Genomic DNA, 13,042 nt, shown 5'->3' with positions numbered 1-13,042 from the left:
TGGGTGGTGATGACTAGCTACCTTCCCTCTAGTCTTACATTTCTAAATTAGGGACGGCTAGCACAGATAGCCCTCGAGTAGCTTTGTGCGAAATTCCAAAACAAACAAACAAAGCTTAATGGTTGGTGTTTGACAAAAGTGAACTCAGGAGGTAAAAAAATTATGTGTTTAAAGGCTGCTCATAAAAAATATACATACTTAACAGTGTATAATGTGTCAATAAATGTAACTAAAATACATCAAATTATTTTTGGGGTTGTAGTAAAGTGCAAAGCTACACAATGGGATATCTGTTCTGTGCCCAGCACGTGTATCGAAACACGATTTTTAGTGTTAAAAGTTCGTAGACTTACTGCTGGGGCACTTAAAGAGATACCAAATCAGTCGTTAGGAAAACTTCTGAATAATCGCTAATAGACTGCGGTGTTATATCTGATGACCCATGACCTCTCTGCTTAATTTGTTTATTACCTTCGAGTTTTCTGTAAACGAGTTTTAGAATGTTTTAAGAGGAAGTTTCAGACACGTTCCATCCGTTCTCTATACAATATTACGGAGGCATATACACAAATATATATATATATATGATATATCAAAACGCTTAAGCTTGTACTTAAAAGTGAGCTTCCTGTGGCTCAATGGTAAGTTTAAGGACTTATAATGTTAAAATCGAGTTTAGGTGCTTATTATAAAAATCATAGATAGACCATTTTGTAAAGTTATGCATCACAACAACAAAAACTACAACATTTTAGGAGTTTTGTTGTGTTTTTCAAAGCAAGAGATCGAACCCTAAACTTATGCGAAGTTTTATATGGAAAATTGGCCTATCGAATTTTTAATTCAAAATTACCACCAAAACATGGTAATTTCAGTACGATCGATCAATAATTATAGGTTTAAATTCAATATGAAAACCAGGTCACGTAAACGTATTTACTCATGTTAATATAGCGTTCGTTGTTATCACTTAATTTAGCAACAAGTATTTCTATACATGAACCGCTATTCTTTCTTCCAAACATGTTCGTGCATGTGGCATTAACAGTTTTGTATTGATCGTACTTCTCATTCCCCCTGAATTGCATCTTTCCTGTTTAAAGCATTAGAAACGACGAAATTAAAACCTAGTAAAAGGAAACGAAGACAAAATGGATTATCTTCCTTGCTACGTTTCCTAATTAGGAAACGTCAGTCTTCTTATTAGGACAAAGAATTTTAATTTAACCACTTTAATGGTTTCATTAGTCCAGAACACATATCCAGGGTTTTAAAAGAAATGTACAAACAATAATATCGTAATGTTCCCAGAAAATAACAATTAAAGTAAATTTAAACAAAGTTAAGAGAAGTCTTTCTCAAAGGTAAACGTGTTTTCTTTTTACTTCACACATAAATTATATTAAGTTCACTACCCCGGTGTTCAATGATAGTATAGATCGGAAGTCAGCACATATACTGTACGTAAAGAGCTCCATACTAATCTGTTAGCTTGTCTTAATAGCCATAAATAGATGAAGAACAATGGCAAACCACAAATATGATGCGACCAATCTCGTTACTCGTGGTTTATCTTGGACAAATTGGCATTGGTTTGGCAGCGACCTATAGAGCACCTTGAATGTTACTGTGTTGTCTCAACCATTAATAATGCATGGTGGGGTGGATTCGTGTTGTTCGCTTGTCTTAGTTAGCATTTACTTAATCCACTGTCAAGACTTATTTTCACATTGGGACGTTTTGGACAATGTTGATGTTGCATTGTCTACTCTGAAAAAATTTTATTAGAAAAATATTATAACTTTTCTTTACCATTGCACCAGTCTAAGTAGCATCTTGAAACTTCATGCTTTTTATTAAGAGGCATCGATTTATTTTAGGAAACATAATAAACATTCACTAAATGTAACTTCTATCACCACGACATACGCATTTTTTTAAAAAAATGGCCAAGTGGGTTAAGGGGTTCGACTCGTAATCCGAGGGTCGCGGGTTCGAATCCCGGTCGCACCAAACGTGCTCGCCCTTTCAGCCGTGGGGGCGTTATAATGTGATGGTCAATCCCACTATTCGTTGGTAAAAGAGTAGCCCAAGAGTTGGTGGTGGGTGGTGATGACTAGCTGCCTTCCCTCTAGTCTTACACTGCTAAATTAGGGACGGCTAGCGCAGATAGCCCTCGAGTAGTTTTGCGCGAAATTCAAAAAACAAACAAACAACAAACAGTATTATTATTATTATTTATTAACACTACTATATAACACATACATAATCTATTTTGATATTTGTTACTATATGTCTGAACAGTTCTTTATCACAAGGACTAAATGGCCAGATTAGAGTTATTTTTATATCAAGGTTCAGGTACTGACATTCTTAACTTATCTGATTGAAAGAATAAGAACAAGTTAGTGACTTTAAACCCATAAGCCGCTACTGTGGAATTTATAACAGGATTGACTATTACTGTTGTGAAACCCCTAAGACTGAAAGTGCGGATCGAAATCATTATCTTTGTTTGTTTCGTAGTTTTCTCGTAACGTTACACAAATGGATATATCTTCGTAGTTATCCCTAATTTTGAACTGATAGTTTAGAAGGAAGGCAGTTCCATCCAAGCCAACTCTTTTTTGACCAAACAGTGGGATTTGATCACCACTTTTGTAGTTCACTCATAGTCCCACAGTGCAGAACGCGACTTCACTGAATGGAACAGCGAATCGAGCCTGCTAATTACTAGACTAGAACCATGGGCCATTCAATCCTTAGCCCGGCACATTAACCACTGTAATATGATGAATTCATGTTTATGTTTCAGTTGACTGAGAGGGGTAAATATATATTGTTATAACGTAATATAGCATACATTTGTGCATACGTTTCTATAAGATCTTTAAAACAGGGACGGATTTAGAGACAATTCTTTGAGACTCGAGACCTCCACGCAATTGAATGGGCTGCAACTTTAAATCCAGCTTTGTTTTAAAACCACCAATATGTTTAAGCTTGAGCTCAGTGGAGACAACTTTAGTTTCGTAATTGTTTATGAAATCATAAAATAATATGAGGTTGTTTAACTGCTTCGTTTCCTCATATAAATAGCATTTGGACAAAATATTTTTGAATTTGAACATTGTATTGTCCTTAGACTCGTGTTTTAATACATGTATATTTATAAAATACGTAACAGAAAACACAACTTAAATATTTGTTGCATAACATTTTTTTAAAGACGCATGAACCAAAAGATTTATAATTTCGAATTTAATGGAATTATTATTATTAGATTATTGAGATATGATTACTAGCCCTACTAAGTCATTGACTTTGAGTGTGCTTATTCACATTTTGAAGTTTTATTTTTAAAGAAATGTGTGTGTTCTTATAACAAAGTCACATCGGACTATCTGCTGAGTCCATTAAGGGAATCGAACTCCTAATTTGAGCGTTGTAAATCTGTAGACTTACCGCTGTGCCAGCGTGGGACTTTATTTTTAAGAAAATAAGACAAACTATTCCATATGATTCGATGAAAACTTTTAATCAATGACATAAAAATAAATCCTCTCATTGACAAATATTTCTTAATCAGTTTGGACAATATAATAAAGAAAACAACTAATGTATTCAACATTCATTTGATGGAGACTTTGAATTTGAAATTGAAATATGTGAAGAAAATGCAGTTTCGTTTCTTACAAATTGTATAAAAAAGATAAACCAACATTATTCAAAATATCAGGCCCGGCATAACCAGGTGGTTAGGGTGCTCGAGTCGTAATCTGAGGGTCGTGGGTTCGAATCCCCGTCACACCAAACATGCTCGGCCTTTCAGCCGTAGGGCATTATAATATGACGGTCAATCCCACTCTTCGTTGGTAAAAGAGTAGTCCAAGAATTGGCGATAAGTGGTTACGACTGGCTGCTTTCCCTCTAGCTTTACACTGCAACATTAGAGACGGCTAGCACAGATAGTCTTCATGTAGCTTTGCGTGAAATTAAAAAACAAACAAAATTTTAAATATATTTTCAAGGTAGCTGGTATGGGTATTAAAACTTTAATTAAAATAAAGTACAAAACAATGTTTCGACATTCTTACGTCATCTTCTTAACCTGAAGGTCGAAACGTTGTCCTGTGCTTTGTTTTAATTAAAGTTTCGATTTCCATACCAGCTGTCTTGAGAACATATTTTTACTTCAAATTTCAGATGTACATTTAGTAACAAACGCCCCTCAGTGGTGTAGAAGTAAGTCAGTGGACTTAAAGAAATAAATAGACAAATTATTAGTCAGTTTGTCGTTAGTAGATTTTCTTAAACCCATTTTAAACACGCATTTGAGGTAAATTGGAAAGATCAAAGCTGAACATGTTCAGTAATTTCCTAAAACCAGTTCAGAATTTGCTACAGTGATCAGTTGTTTTCAGCATCGTGTTTTAGTATCAGAAGCTTGTATTCCTGGCTTTAGTCAGGTCTATTTTAATGTGTTTTGTGTTTCCAATCAAAGGGTTTGGGATTCGATGATATCTGTGAATGCATCATAAAAATGACAACCAATCTTGTTATTGGTTAAAAGACACCATAAAAATGTCAACCAATCTTGTTATTGGTTAAAAGACACCATAAATATGACAACCAACCTTGTTATTGATTAAAAGACACCATAAATATGACAACCAGTCTTGTTATTGATTAAAAGACACATAAAAATGACAACCAATCTTGTTATTGGTTAAAAGACACCATAAATATGACAACCAACCTTGTTATTGATTAAAAGACACCATAAATATGACAACCAGCCTTGTTATTGATTAAAAGACACATAAAAATGACAAACAATCTTGTTATTGGTTAAAAGACACCATAAAAATGACAACCAATCTTGTTATTGGTTAAAAGACACCATAAATATGACAACCAACCTTGTTATTGGTTAAAAGACACCATAAAAATGACAACCAATCTTGTTATTGGTTAAAAAACACGAATAAGACCCTTGTGGCGAGGAATGCTGCTGGCCAGGTGTCTTCCATCTGCTTAGTTCATCAAAATTAAAGACGGCTATACCTAAATACTAGGGACCTCTAATATGTCCATTAATAGTCAACTTGAACGTAGAGAACCATTCACGGTGAAAATTTTTCAAATCCTAGTAGTTTCAGTTGTCCCTAATTTCAGATAAAATAACATAGCTTTCTAGCAAGCCAATGCTTCTTCTTTGTCGCTCAACAGCCTCCACAAAATATTACTTATGATCTATTGAGGTCACGGGCGCAAGTCTACTTAGTAATTAAACAGTTAAGGAATTATTTAACAGCCCTATGCACCAGTACGTGACGCTTACCTAGTTAACGGACATTAACGACCACAAAAGGCACACAACTGCGAGGTATCATTCCTAAATGTAATGATTCAAACGAATAATACCTTTACAAGACTAAAGGCCGTATATTTAAAATATTCTCGTTTGCACGAATTTATTGCGTGTAACCTCAGCGAAAGACAACTGATGTTTGAATTATAAACCACTTTTAATTCATCAAAAACAATTCAGTTTCATGTTAATCTAAATAATATTAAAAAATGAATGTTATGCAGATACTACCTACATCATTATTTCTCAAACTGGTGTCTACAGACCCTCAAGGGTCCGCGAGTCATGTCCGAAATTTCATTAGAATATTTTTAAGAATGTGATTTGCAGAATAAAAAATATTTTTGTGAAATTAAATTTATATGTTTTGTCTTGAATTTCGCGCAAAGCTACACGAGGGCTATTTGCGCTAGTCGTCCCTGATTTGACAGTGTAAGACTAGAGGGAAAGCAGCTAGCTAGTCATCACCACCCACCGCCAACTCTTGGGCTACTCTTTTACCTTCGAATAGCGGGATTGATCATCACATTATAACGCCCCTACAGCTAAAAGGGCAAGCATGTTCGGACAGGGATTCGAATCCTCGACCCTCAGACTACGAGTCGAGTGCATTAATCACCTGGCCATGCCAGGCCAAATTTATATGAATTAAAACATTTAATTTCGGAATACAGCTTTTAATATGCACTGACTATATATATGTTTAAAACAAAACACATGGATAGGTTTAAGGGTCCGCGACAAAACTTTTAATTAAAAGAGGTCTTCAGGGTTACTAAAGTTTGAGAACTGTGGATCTACACTATAATTTTACGTGAAGAACGTATGAGTGATATTTTTTATTAAAAGGGTTGTCCAGAACAGAAGGACTTTCGAGGCACACAATGTACAGCTTTTAACGACGTTCCATATCGTGGACAATTATATGAATGGTTTCCCTTCTACGATTCTGAAGATACATGCGCTTTGACTTGTCAAGCTAAAGAAAATGAGATTGTCGCTAAACTTGCCCAAAAGGTAAAAGACGGCACCCGCTGCCGACAGGGGTCGCTAGATATGTGTGTTGACGGAAAATGTATGGTGAGTTTTTTTTTTTGTTTTATTTTAAAAAGTAAATTGTTAGAATCTTTCTCTTTATAAGAATATAAAACATTTAGAAATAACGAGTTAATTTTAGACACAATGTAAAACGTCTTTAATATTTATTTGGTATTGGTGAATGATACACTTTTACAGTAGAAGTCGGAGATTTGGGATCTCTACCAAGCGAATACAAGTGTGTGGGAATATCACCATACGTTTTTTCTTTAGTCTCAAAAATATAATTTTCTCACAGCTTTTTATTTTATTACGATATTCAGTTTAATTTAAATCAATTATTAAAATGCATTCTACTTCCAATATTCAGTCTGTAGGATGTGACCTTCAATTGGGATCTAACAAAACTATTGATAAGTGTGGAGTGTGTGGTGGAGACGGATCAACGTGCAGACAGCCGAACTACGTGTGGAAAGAAACACACATGTCCCCTTGCTCAGTAACCTGTGGTGGAGGTACATATTACCATCTGGTGAATTTTCTTTTAAACGTAATGCTTTTCTCTAACAAACACCGATAATTTTGAATAACAGTTTTATGTATGTATGTGTGTCGGTGTGTTTTTATTATAGCGAAGCCACATCGGGCTATCTGCTGAGCCCACCGAAGGAAATCAAATCCCTGATTTTAGCGTTGTAAATCCGTAGAGTTACCGTTGTACTTGCGGTGGGTTAGTCTTATATATGTGGAAGATTTATTTCTTCTTCTTTATGATTTTTTAATCTATAGAATTATTGATATTATAACAATTTCTTCGGCTTGGGTAAAAGTATAGCCATAAACACCCTCATAAACTTGTTAGCTAACAAATATTGAGACTGTCTTTTGTATTGATTTACAAAACATGCGAAACTAATTTATGTTAAAGTTTGGGTTGTTTAGAATTTCGCGCAAAGCTACACGAGGGCTATCAGCGCTAGCTTTCCTAATTTTACAGTGTATGACAAAAGGGAAGGCAGCTAGTCATCACTACCCACCGCCAACTCTTGGGTACTCTTTTTTCAATGAAGTGGGATTGACAGTAACATTATAATGCCACCACGTCTGAAAGGGCGAGCATGTTTGATGTGACTGGGATTCGGAACCCGCGACCCATGCCGAGCTTTGTGTTAAAGAAACGTATTCCCAGATTTTTTCAGCTTAAGGATATGTGTGTGTGTGTTATTTTGTGCATGAACCTAAATAAAAGTAAATGCATTTCACCCTACATTTATCTCGCGGAGTTTTTGATCTTGAATACAACAAAATGACTAAACATTTGTTACAAGAAATGTTCTTTCCTCGTGGCTTAAAATGTAAATTATTGATTAACATTTTCTTGGAAAATAATGTATTAAACCATTAAATAATTTGTTCTTTTATATTTACAAGTTTATAATAAACTATTTTAATAAATAAAGTGTTCAACTGAAGTGAAGAAGTTCTTAAACCTGATTTAGTAGTCTTCTTGGTATTTGTCAAAGCCCTTTTTAACATAAAAGTGTTTTAACTAGCGTTGAACAGGTCAGCTTTGCTGTAGTTGATTTTCAGTTTCTCAAGGTAACTAATATATTTGAAGAGAAATATCTGAATGAAGCTAGAACATAGGTTCTAATTGTGTATTTTGTCAATATGTCACATCCACACCGTTGTGCCTCAGGCAGCATTACTAACTAAACGTAATTCGATATTGACTGAAGCAGCTTTCTAGAACACCTTTACATTGCTAGAGCTAATACAGTATTTGTTATTGGTAGAACTGATAATTCTTCAAGAAAATGTAAAAAGGAAAACAACCTTTTGTCGTTCTTAAAGGCTAAAATAAATTAAACGTTTGTTAACACGTTTTTGGAAGTTTTTTCTTACACTTTTACTATCATATATACGTACACGTTGTAAGAAAGAAAAAAGTAATGAACACAAACAGAAAACCACAAAGACGAACACAATAGGATTACACAATAAACAAATGAAAAATTCTCCTCTTGTGGCAGCAGATTACTAAAACATTACTTACCATTTATTTTGTAATTTCACACTTCTAAAACTATTAACTGTACAATCTTTTATGTCTCCAACACTACAGACTCTCCAGTCTTTCATGTCACTGCCTAATAATTTCTCTTTCTGAACAACAGATTGCTCTATCTTTCAAATTACTTAACTATAAATTACACAGAATTTTCTGATACTGAACAACAGATTGTCCTGTCTTTTACTACCTAGTATTTGGTGTTATTAAATAACAGGATTCACAGTTTTCTTCTTATTTAACTTTGAACTATATGATTTTTTTCACAAATTACAGGAAGTCCTATTATTCAGTTATAAATTTTTAAACGCTCCAGTCATTTTCTATTCATGAACTATAAAGATTCCAGTATTCCTTTTTGCATAACATTAAACAGTCCAGAAATTTTCAATTCTTGAACTATAAAAGAGTGTAAGTAGGCCTAGTTACAGACAGTCCAATAATTTTCTCCTTTTGAATTATAACATGTTCAGTATGCGTAGTTAACAGAACTTTAAACAGTCTAGTAATTTTACATTCCTGAACTATAGAGTTCGGTAGGCTTAGTTACAGAACTCTGAACAATAATTTTATATTTCGCAACTTAGCAAATGAAAAGAATTTTTTTATCTGAAGTATAAAATAGTAATAATTTTTGTGGATAAACCATAATGTGCTCAATCTTTTTTATGATAAATTAATATTTACTGTTGTTTTTACAATATTAGACTAATATTTTGTACAGTTTCTTGATGTTTAAAATTAAACCGTTCGATTACAATCTTCCAGTTTTTATAAGAACCATTTATGATAAGACAATAGAATTAGTCTTACTGGGTTTCTTAAACGCTACATTATTTATTTTAATTATATATCAGCCGTTTGTGTTGAGCTTCATTAGTTAGCAAAACATAACATATAGAGAGAGCATAGTGTGGTTAAAATACCATTATATAACAGACTTGTACGCAGAATATTTAAAAGGGGGGTTTATTTGTGAGATCAAAATCCAACACGTATTGTGCGAAGCACAATCAGTATGCTAATGCTACGGGCGTCTGGAGGCATGCGACTATTTCAAGCCATAAAATGCTAATGTTTCTTCAAAAGAATCAAACAATATGGAAAACGTTAAATATCATGGGCAGCTGCGCTATAGTTACACAACTATACATTTTGTACATAACAAAAATAGGGGGTTTGGTCGAGCCCCTCCTGCGCGTGAGCTTGTATAATTTTTTCGAAAAACTCTAAGGAACAAAACATACATTGTTTAAAAATCAAATAAGCCTAATACTGTTGTCTTATTATAAATACGATTTATTATAAACACGTCTCTTCAGCGTTCACAGCATAACAATGATAATAAGCCAAATAACTTTTTAAAACTTTGTTAGGATTGTTATTTATCAATACATTACCAAATAGAAAATTCTTTTAAAAATACACTTTGAAGGTCATGGAGATCAACAAATATTACAGGGAAAAACATGAGGATGAAACACTTCTATCTTCAGTACTGACTAATTAATCAACTTCGTGAATTAAGTGAAAATTATTTATGTATAACGAACACTATTGGGAGACTTTTAAATATTTACTCTCTCAGACACTAACAAAAAATTTTTACAGGATTCTTGATGTCAAGAGCTGTTTGTTATAATGATGTAACCGGAAAAGAAGTTACAGAAATGCTATGTGATCCAACAGTTAAGCCTCGCCCCCAGATTCAGAAGTGTAATACAGAACAGTGTCCTGTAGAGTAAGTCAAAAAATAACACTTACTTAGTTATTTTCGTATAAATATCACTTACATATACTATTAACAGAAACCAGAATTTCACATGTTTTAAAACTAGTACGTAACTCGAAGAAAATAGCCTTACTGGTCACTGAATAGTAGAAGATTATCAATCAAAAATACGTTAAGAAAGCGTAACGTTGAACCCATAGATATATATAAATAACACTAGACTTGATGTCACGTGATTTTTGCCATGTGCAATCAGCCGCCATTGCTGTGTGTTGACCTTTAAAAGCCCGCTAGTTGAAGTGAAAATAGTAAGACGATCTCACCTCAGAACTTATGGTCGTTTTCCATCTAACTAGGTGTTTGGATAACTCTATTATTTGATTTTGATAAATTTATTAAACCAAGATGATCTAAGCCTTATTTCAACTTGAAATCAGCGCAATAATCTGTCATAAGACACATATTTTATCTATCATATGAAGAATGCATTGGATTTTAGCCCAGAGGGAGTTCTTGAGATTAGAATCTGTTAATCTTCTCTAGTATTTATTATGAGTTACAGAAAAATATGTATATCAAATATTATTGCCAATGAACAACAGACGGCGCATCATGTCTTTTTCTTAGGGGTGTGGGGTGGAGAGGAAAATAATGTTATTTATGTATCTACACAATCCTCCGAACAATCAATGCTCTTAATTCAAGTAGATGGAAATAATTAAGAAAAGTTGTGATAAAATGTAATGAAATTTATTCGGATTTATTTAGGATTTGTGGATAAAATTGACACAAGTGCTTTAAAACTGGGACATAGCTCTGCATTTCTTAACTGAGTATAATATACTACAGTATATTAGTTTCAATAACCTTACAGGAACATATTTATCTACAGCATAATCTGCTATTTTCACCATTAACTGTACAATTCGTAATAATATGCCAGCCGAATTATGATATTTGAAACTAAATATAAGTATGATCCATGCCACATTGATGTCGCTACTAAGTCCATGGCGATTTCGCCCAATATAACTTAGTATATTATAGAGAGAAAGAAAAGATTTTATTTATTTGTGAAATGCAACACCATCCGCCTTCGACTTATGGTTACAGCATGTGTAACAATTAATGACATAGCACTGTGCTCCCTTATTCCTTTCAGGTCGTGGTTTAGACAGGTGAATGCCACTCTCAGCCATTTAACATTGTCTGCCAGTTCGAGCTTCAACATATAGCAATGGTAGCCGCATGAACATATGCTCTTTAATGATGAAATGTAGTGACTGGCCAGTCTAGTGTTATTTATATCTATGATTGTACTAATAAGCATCAGATACACCTAACACATATTAGGCTTACTTTATATTCATGAATACTCTGTAAAGTGTTTTATTATAGTGTAATTTTTAGACACTATAATCTATTATTCAAATGTCTGATTTTGAAAGAAAGTTTGAAGTTATTCAATTTCCAGATAAGTTTAATATACTATTACGTATTATACTTTATTTCGGACGAGTCTCTGATTTATTGTGTTACGTACGTTACTATACTGTTAATATGTATCAAATTTATGGAATTTGAAAACAAGATTGATACATACAGTTTCATTTTTTAACACAAATTATTTTAATATACAAAAACAAAATAATACACTTTATAATAACTGTTATTACTAGTAGTTATTACAAATGATGGTTTATATAGAACAATTTTAAAACTGAATCCTATATCCGGTATAGGACTGAATACGATGGGCAAATTAATTTTGAATTGCTACTGCCCCGCCTTGTTTAAGCTAGCTAGTCCGGTTGGCCTCTCACGCTCACAAGTTCACTTCTTACCGAGGGAGATATTTAATGTTCTCGTGGAAATAATAGCTTTCGAAGTAATTCACTGAAGTTGAAAAACTGTATTGTTCGAAATCTATAAACATTCCTGGTCAAATTCTGTAGTTTTCCTGTTAATAGACGTTAAACACAGTTGTAGCTTCCTAGGCCTATAACGTGCTAACTGTAGCTGTCAATAATATTATCCTCTTCCGTCTCTTAGCTAGCCACTTTTTATAGGAATTATGCAAGGTTTAGAAATTTCGACATTGTTCTGGTGCTCTTTCGTCAAACAAGTATTGTTAATTTCTACACTAAAAAGCGTTTTAAAAATTTCGAGAACAAACGGGACTTGTGCAATACAGTCAAGAATATACATCACATGCAAAAAAAAATTATACAGAAACAAATGTACAACAGTAAATCGGTTACAATACTGAACTGTTTTCTACAGTTTGATATGGTGAAATGTAAAAAAAGTAAAAATATATGCTGATATTAATTAACAAACCCAATCGTCGGTGCCTTTAACTGGAGCTCAGTGAAAAACCTGAAAGCTTCTTTCGAAATAAAAAAATACGTGATATTTTATGTTTATCAAAAACAAACATTGATCCATTATCTACTTCTTAAGCCATATAAAGTTTCATTCGATAACAATCTCTATCATCAACCAAGTTGAGCAAACTTCAAACCTTAGGTACTTTTGAAAGTTTTGGTACTGTTTTTGCTATTAATGTGAGCAAACACACGTTTTCATGTTTCTCCACAACATTGATAAATGTCATTCTCCAAAACTCTTGGTGTTTTTGTATTTGAAATTTATTGTCATAAATCTTAAAAATCTTCATTGTCCCTTCGAGTTATCTAATTTAATTATCCATAATTAGAAAAGACAATAGTGAAACTTACTAAAGTACTGAAAACGTATTATTTGAGGTTAAAGTAGAAACTTGAAAAATAATGCTTTAATGTGAAATATCGATTGAATCAAGAAA

At 33.3% G+C, this 13,042-nt stretch overlaps 1 protein-coding gene across 2 annotated transcripts in view; it reads left to right on the top strand.

The window, feature by feature from the left end:
* LOC143249409 (protein madd-4-like) overlaps positions 1-13,042 on the top strand; it is an 84,479-nt gene that overhangs the window by 47,794 nt on the left and 23,643 nt on the right. For both annotated transcript variants that reach the window (XM_076499209.1, XM_076499210.1), the window contains exons 4-6: positions 6,224-6,454; positions 6,783-6,927; positions 10,095-10,224. In XM_076499209.1, the coding sequence (XP_076355324.1) occupies positions 6,224-6,454; positions 6,783-6,927; positions 10,095-10,224 (506 nt within the window). The remainder of the gene's footprint in view (positions 1-6,223; positions 6,455-6,782; positions 6,928-10,094; positions 10,225-13,042) is intronic.

This window comes from Tachypleus tridentatus, chromosome 4 (assembly GCF_004210375.1).
Source record: "Tachypleus tridentatus isolate NWPU-2018 chromosome 4, ASM421037v1, whole genome shotgun sequence".
NCBI lineage: Eukaryota > Metazoa > Arthropoda > Merostomata > Xiphosura > Limulidae > Tachypleus > Tachypleus tridentatus.
The sequence above is the reverse complement of the archived record's forward strand: the minus strand, read 5'-3'. Positions and strand labels throughout refer to the sequence as shown.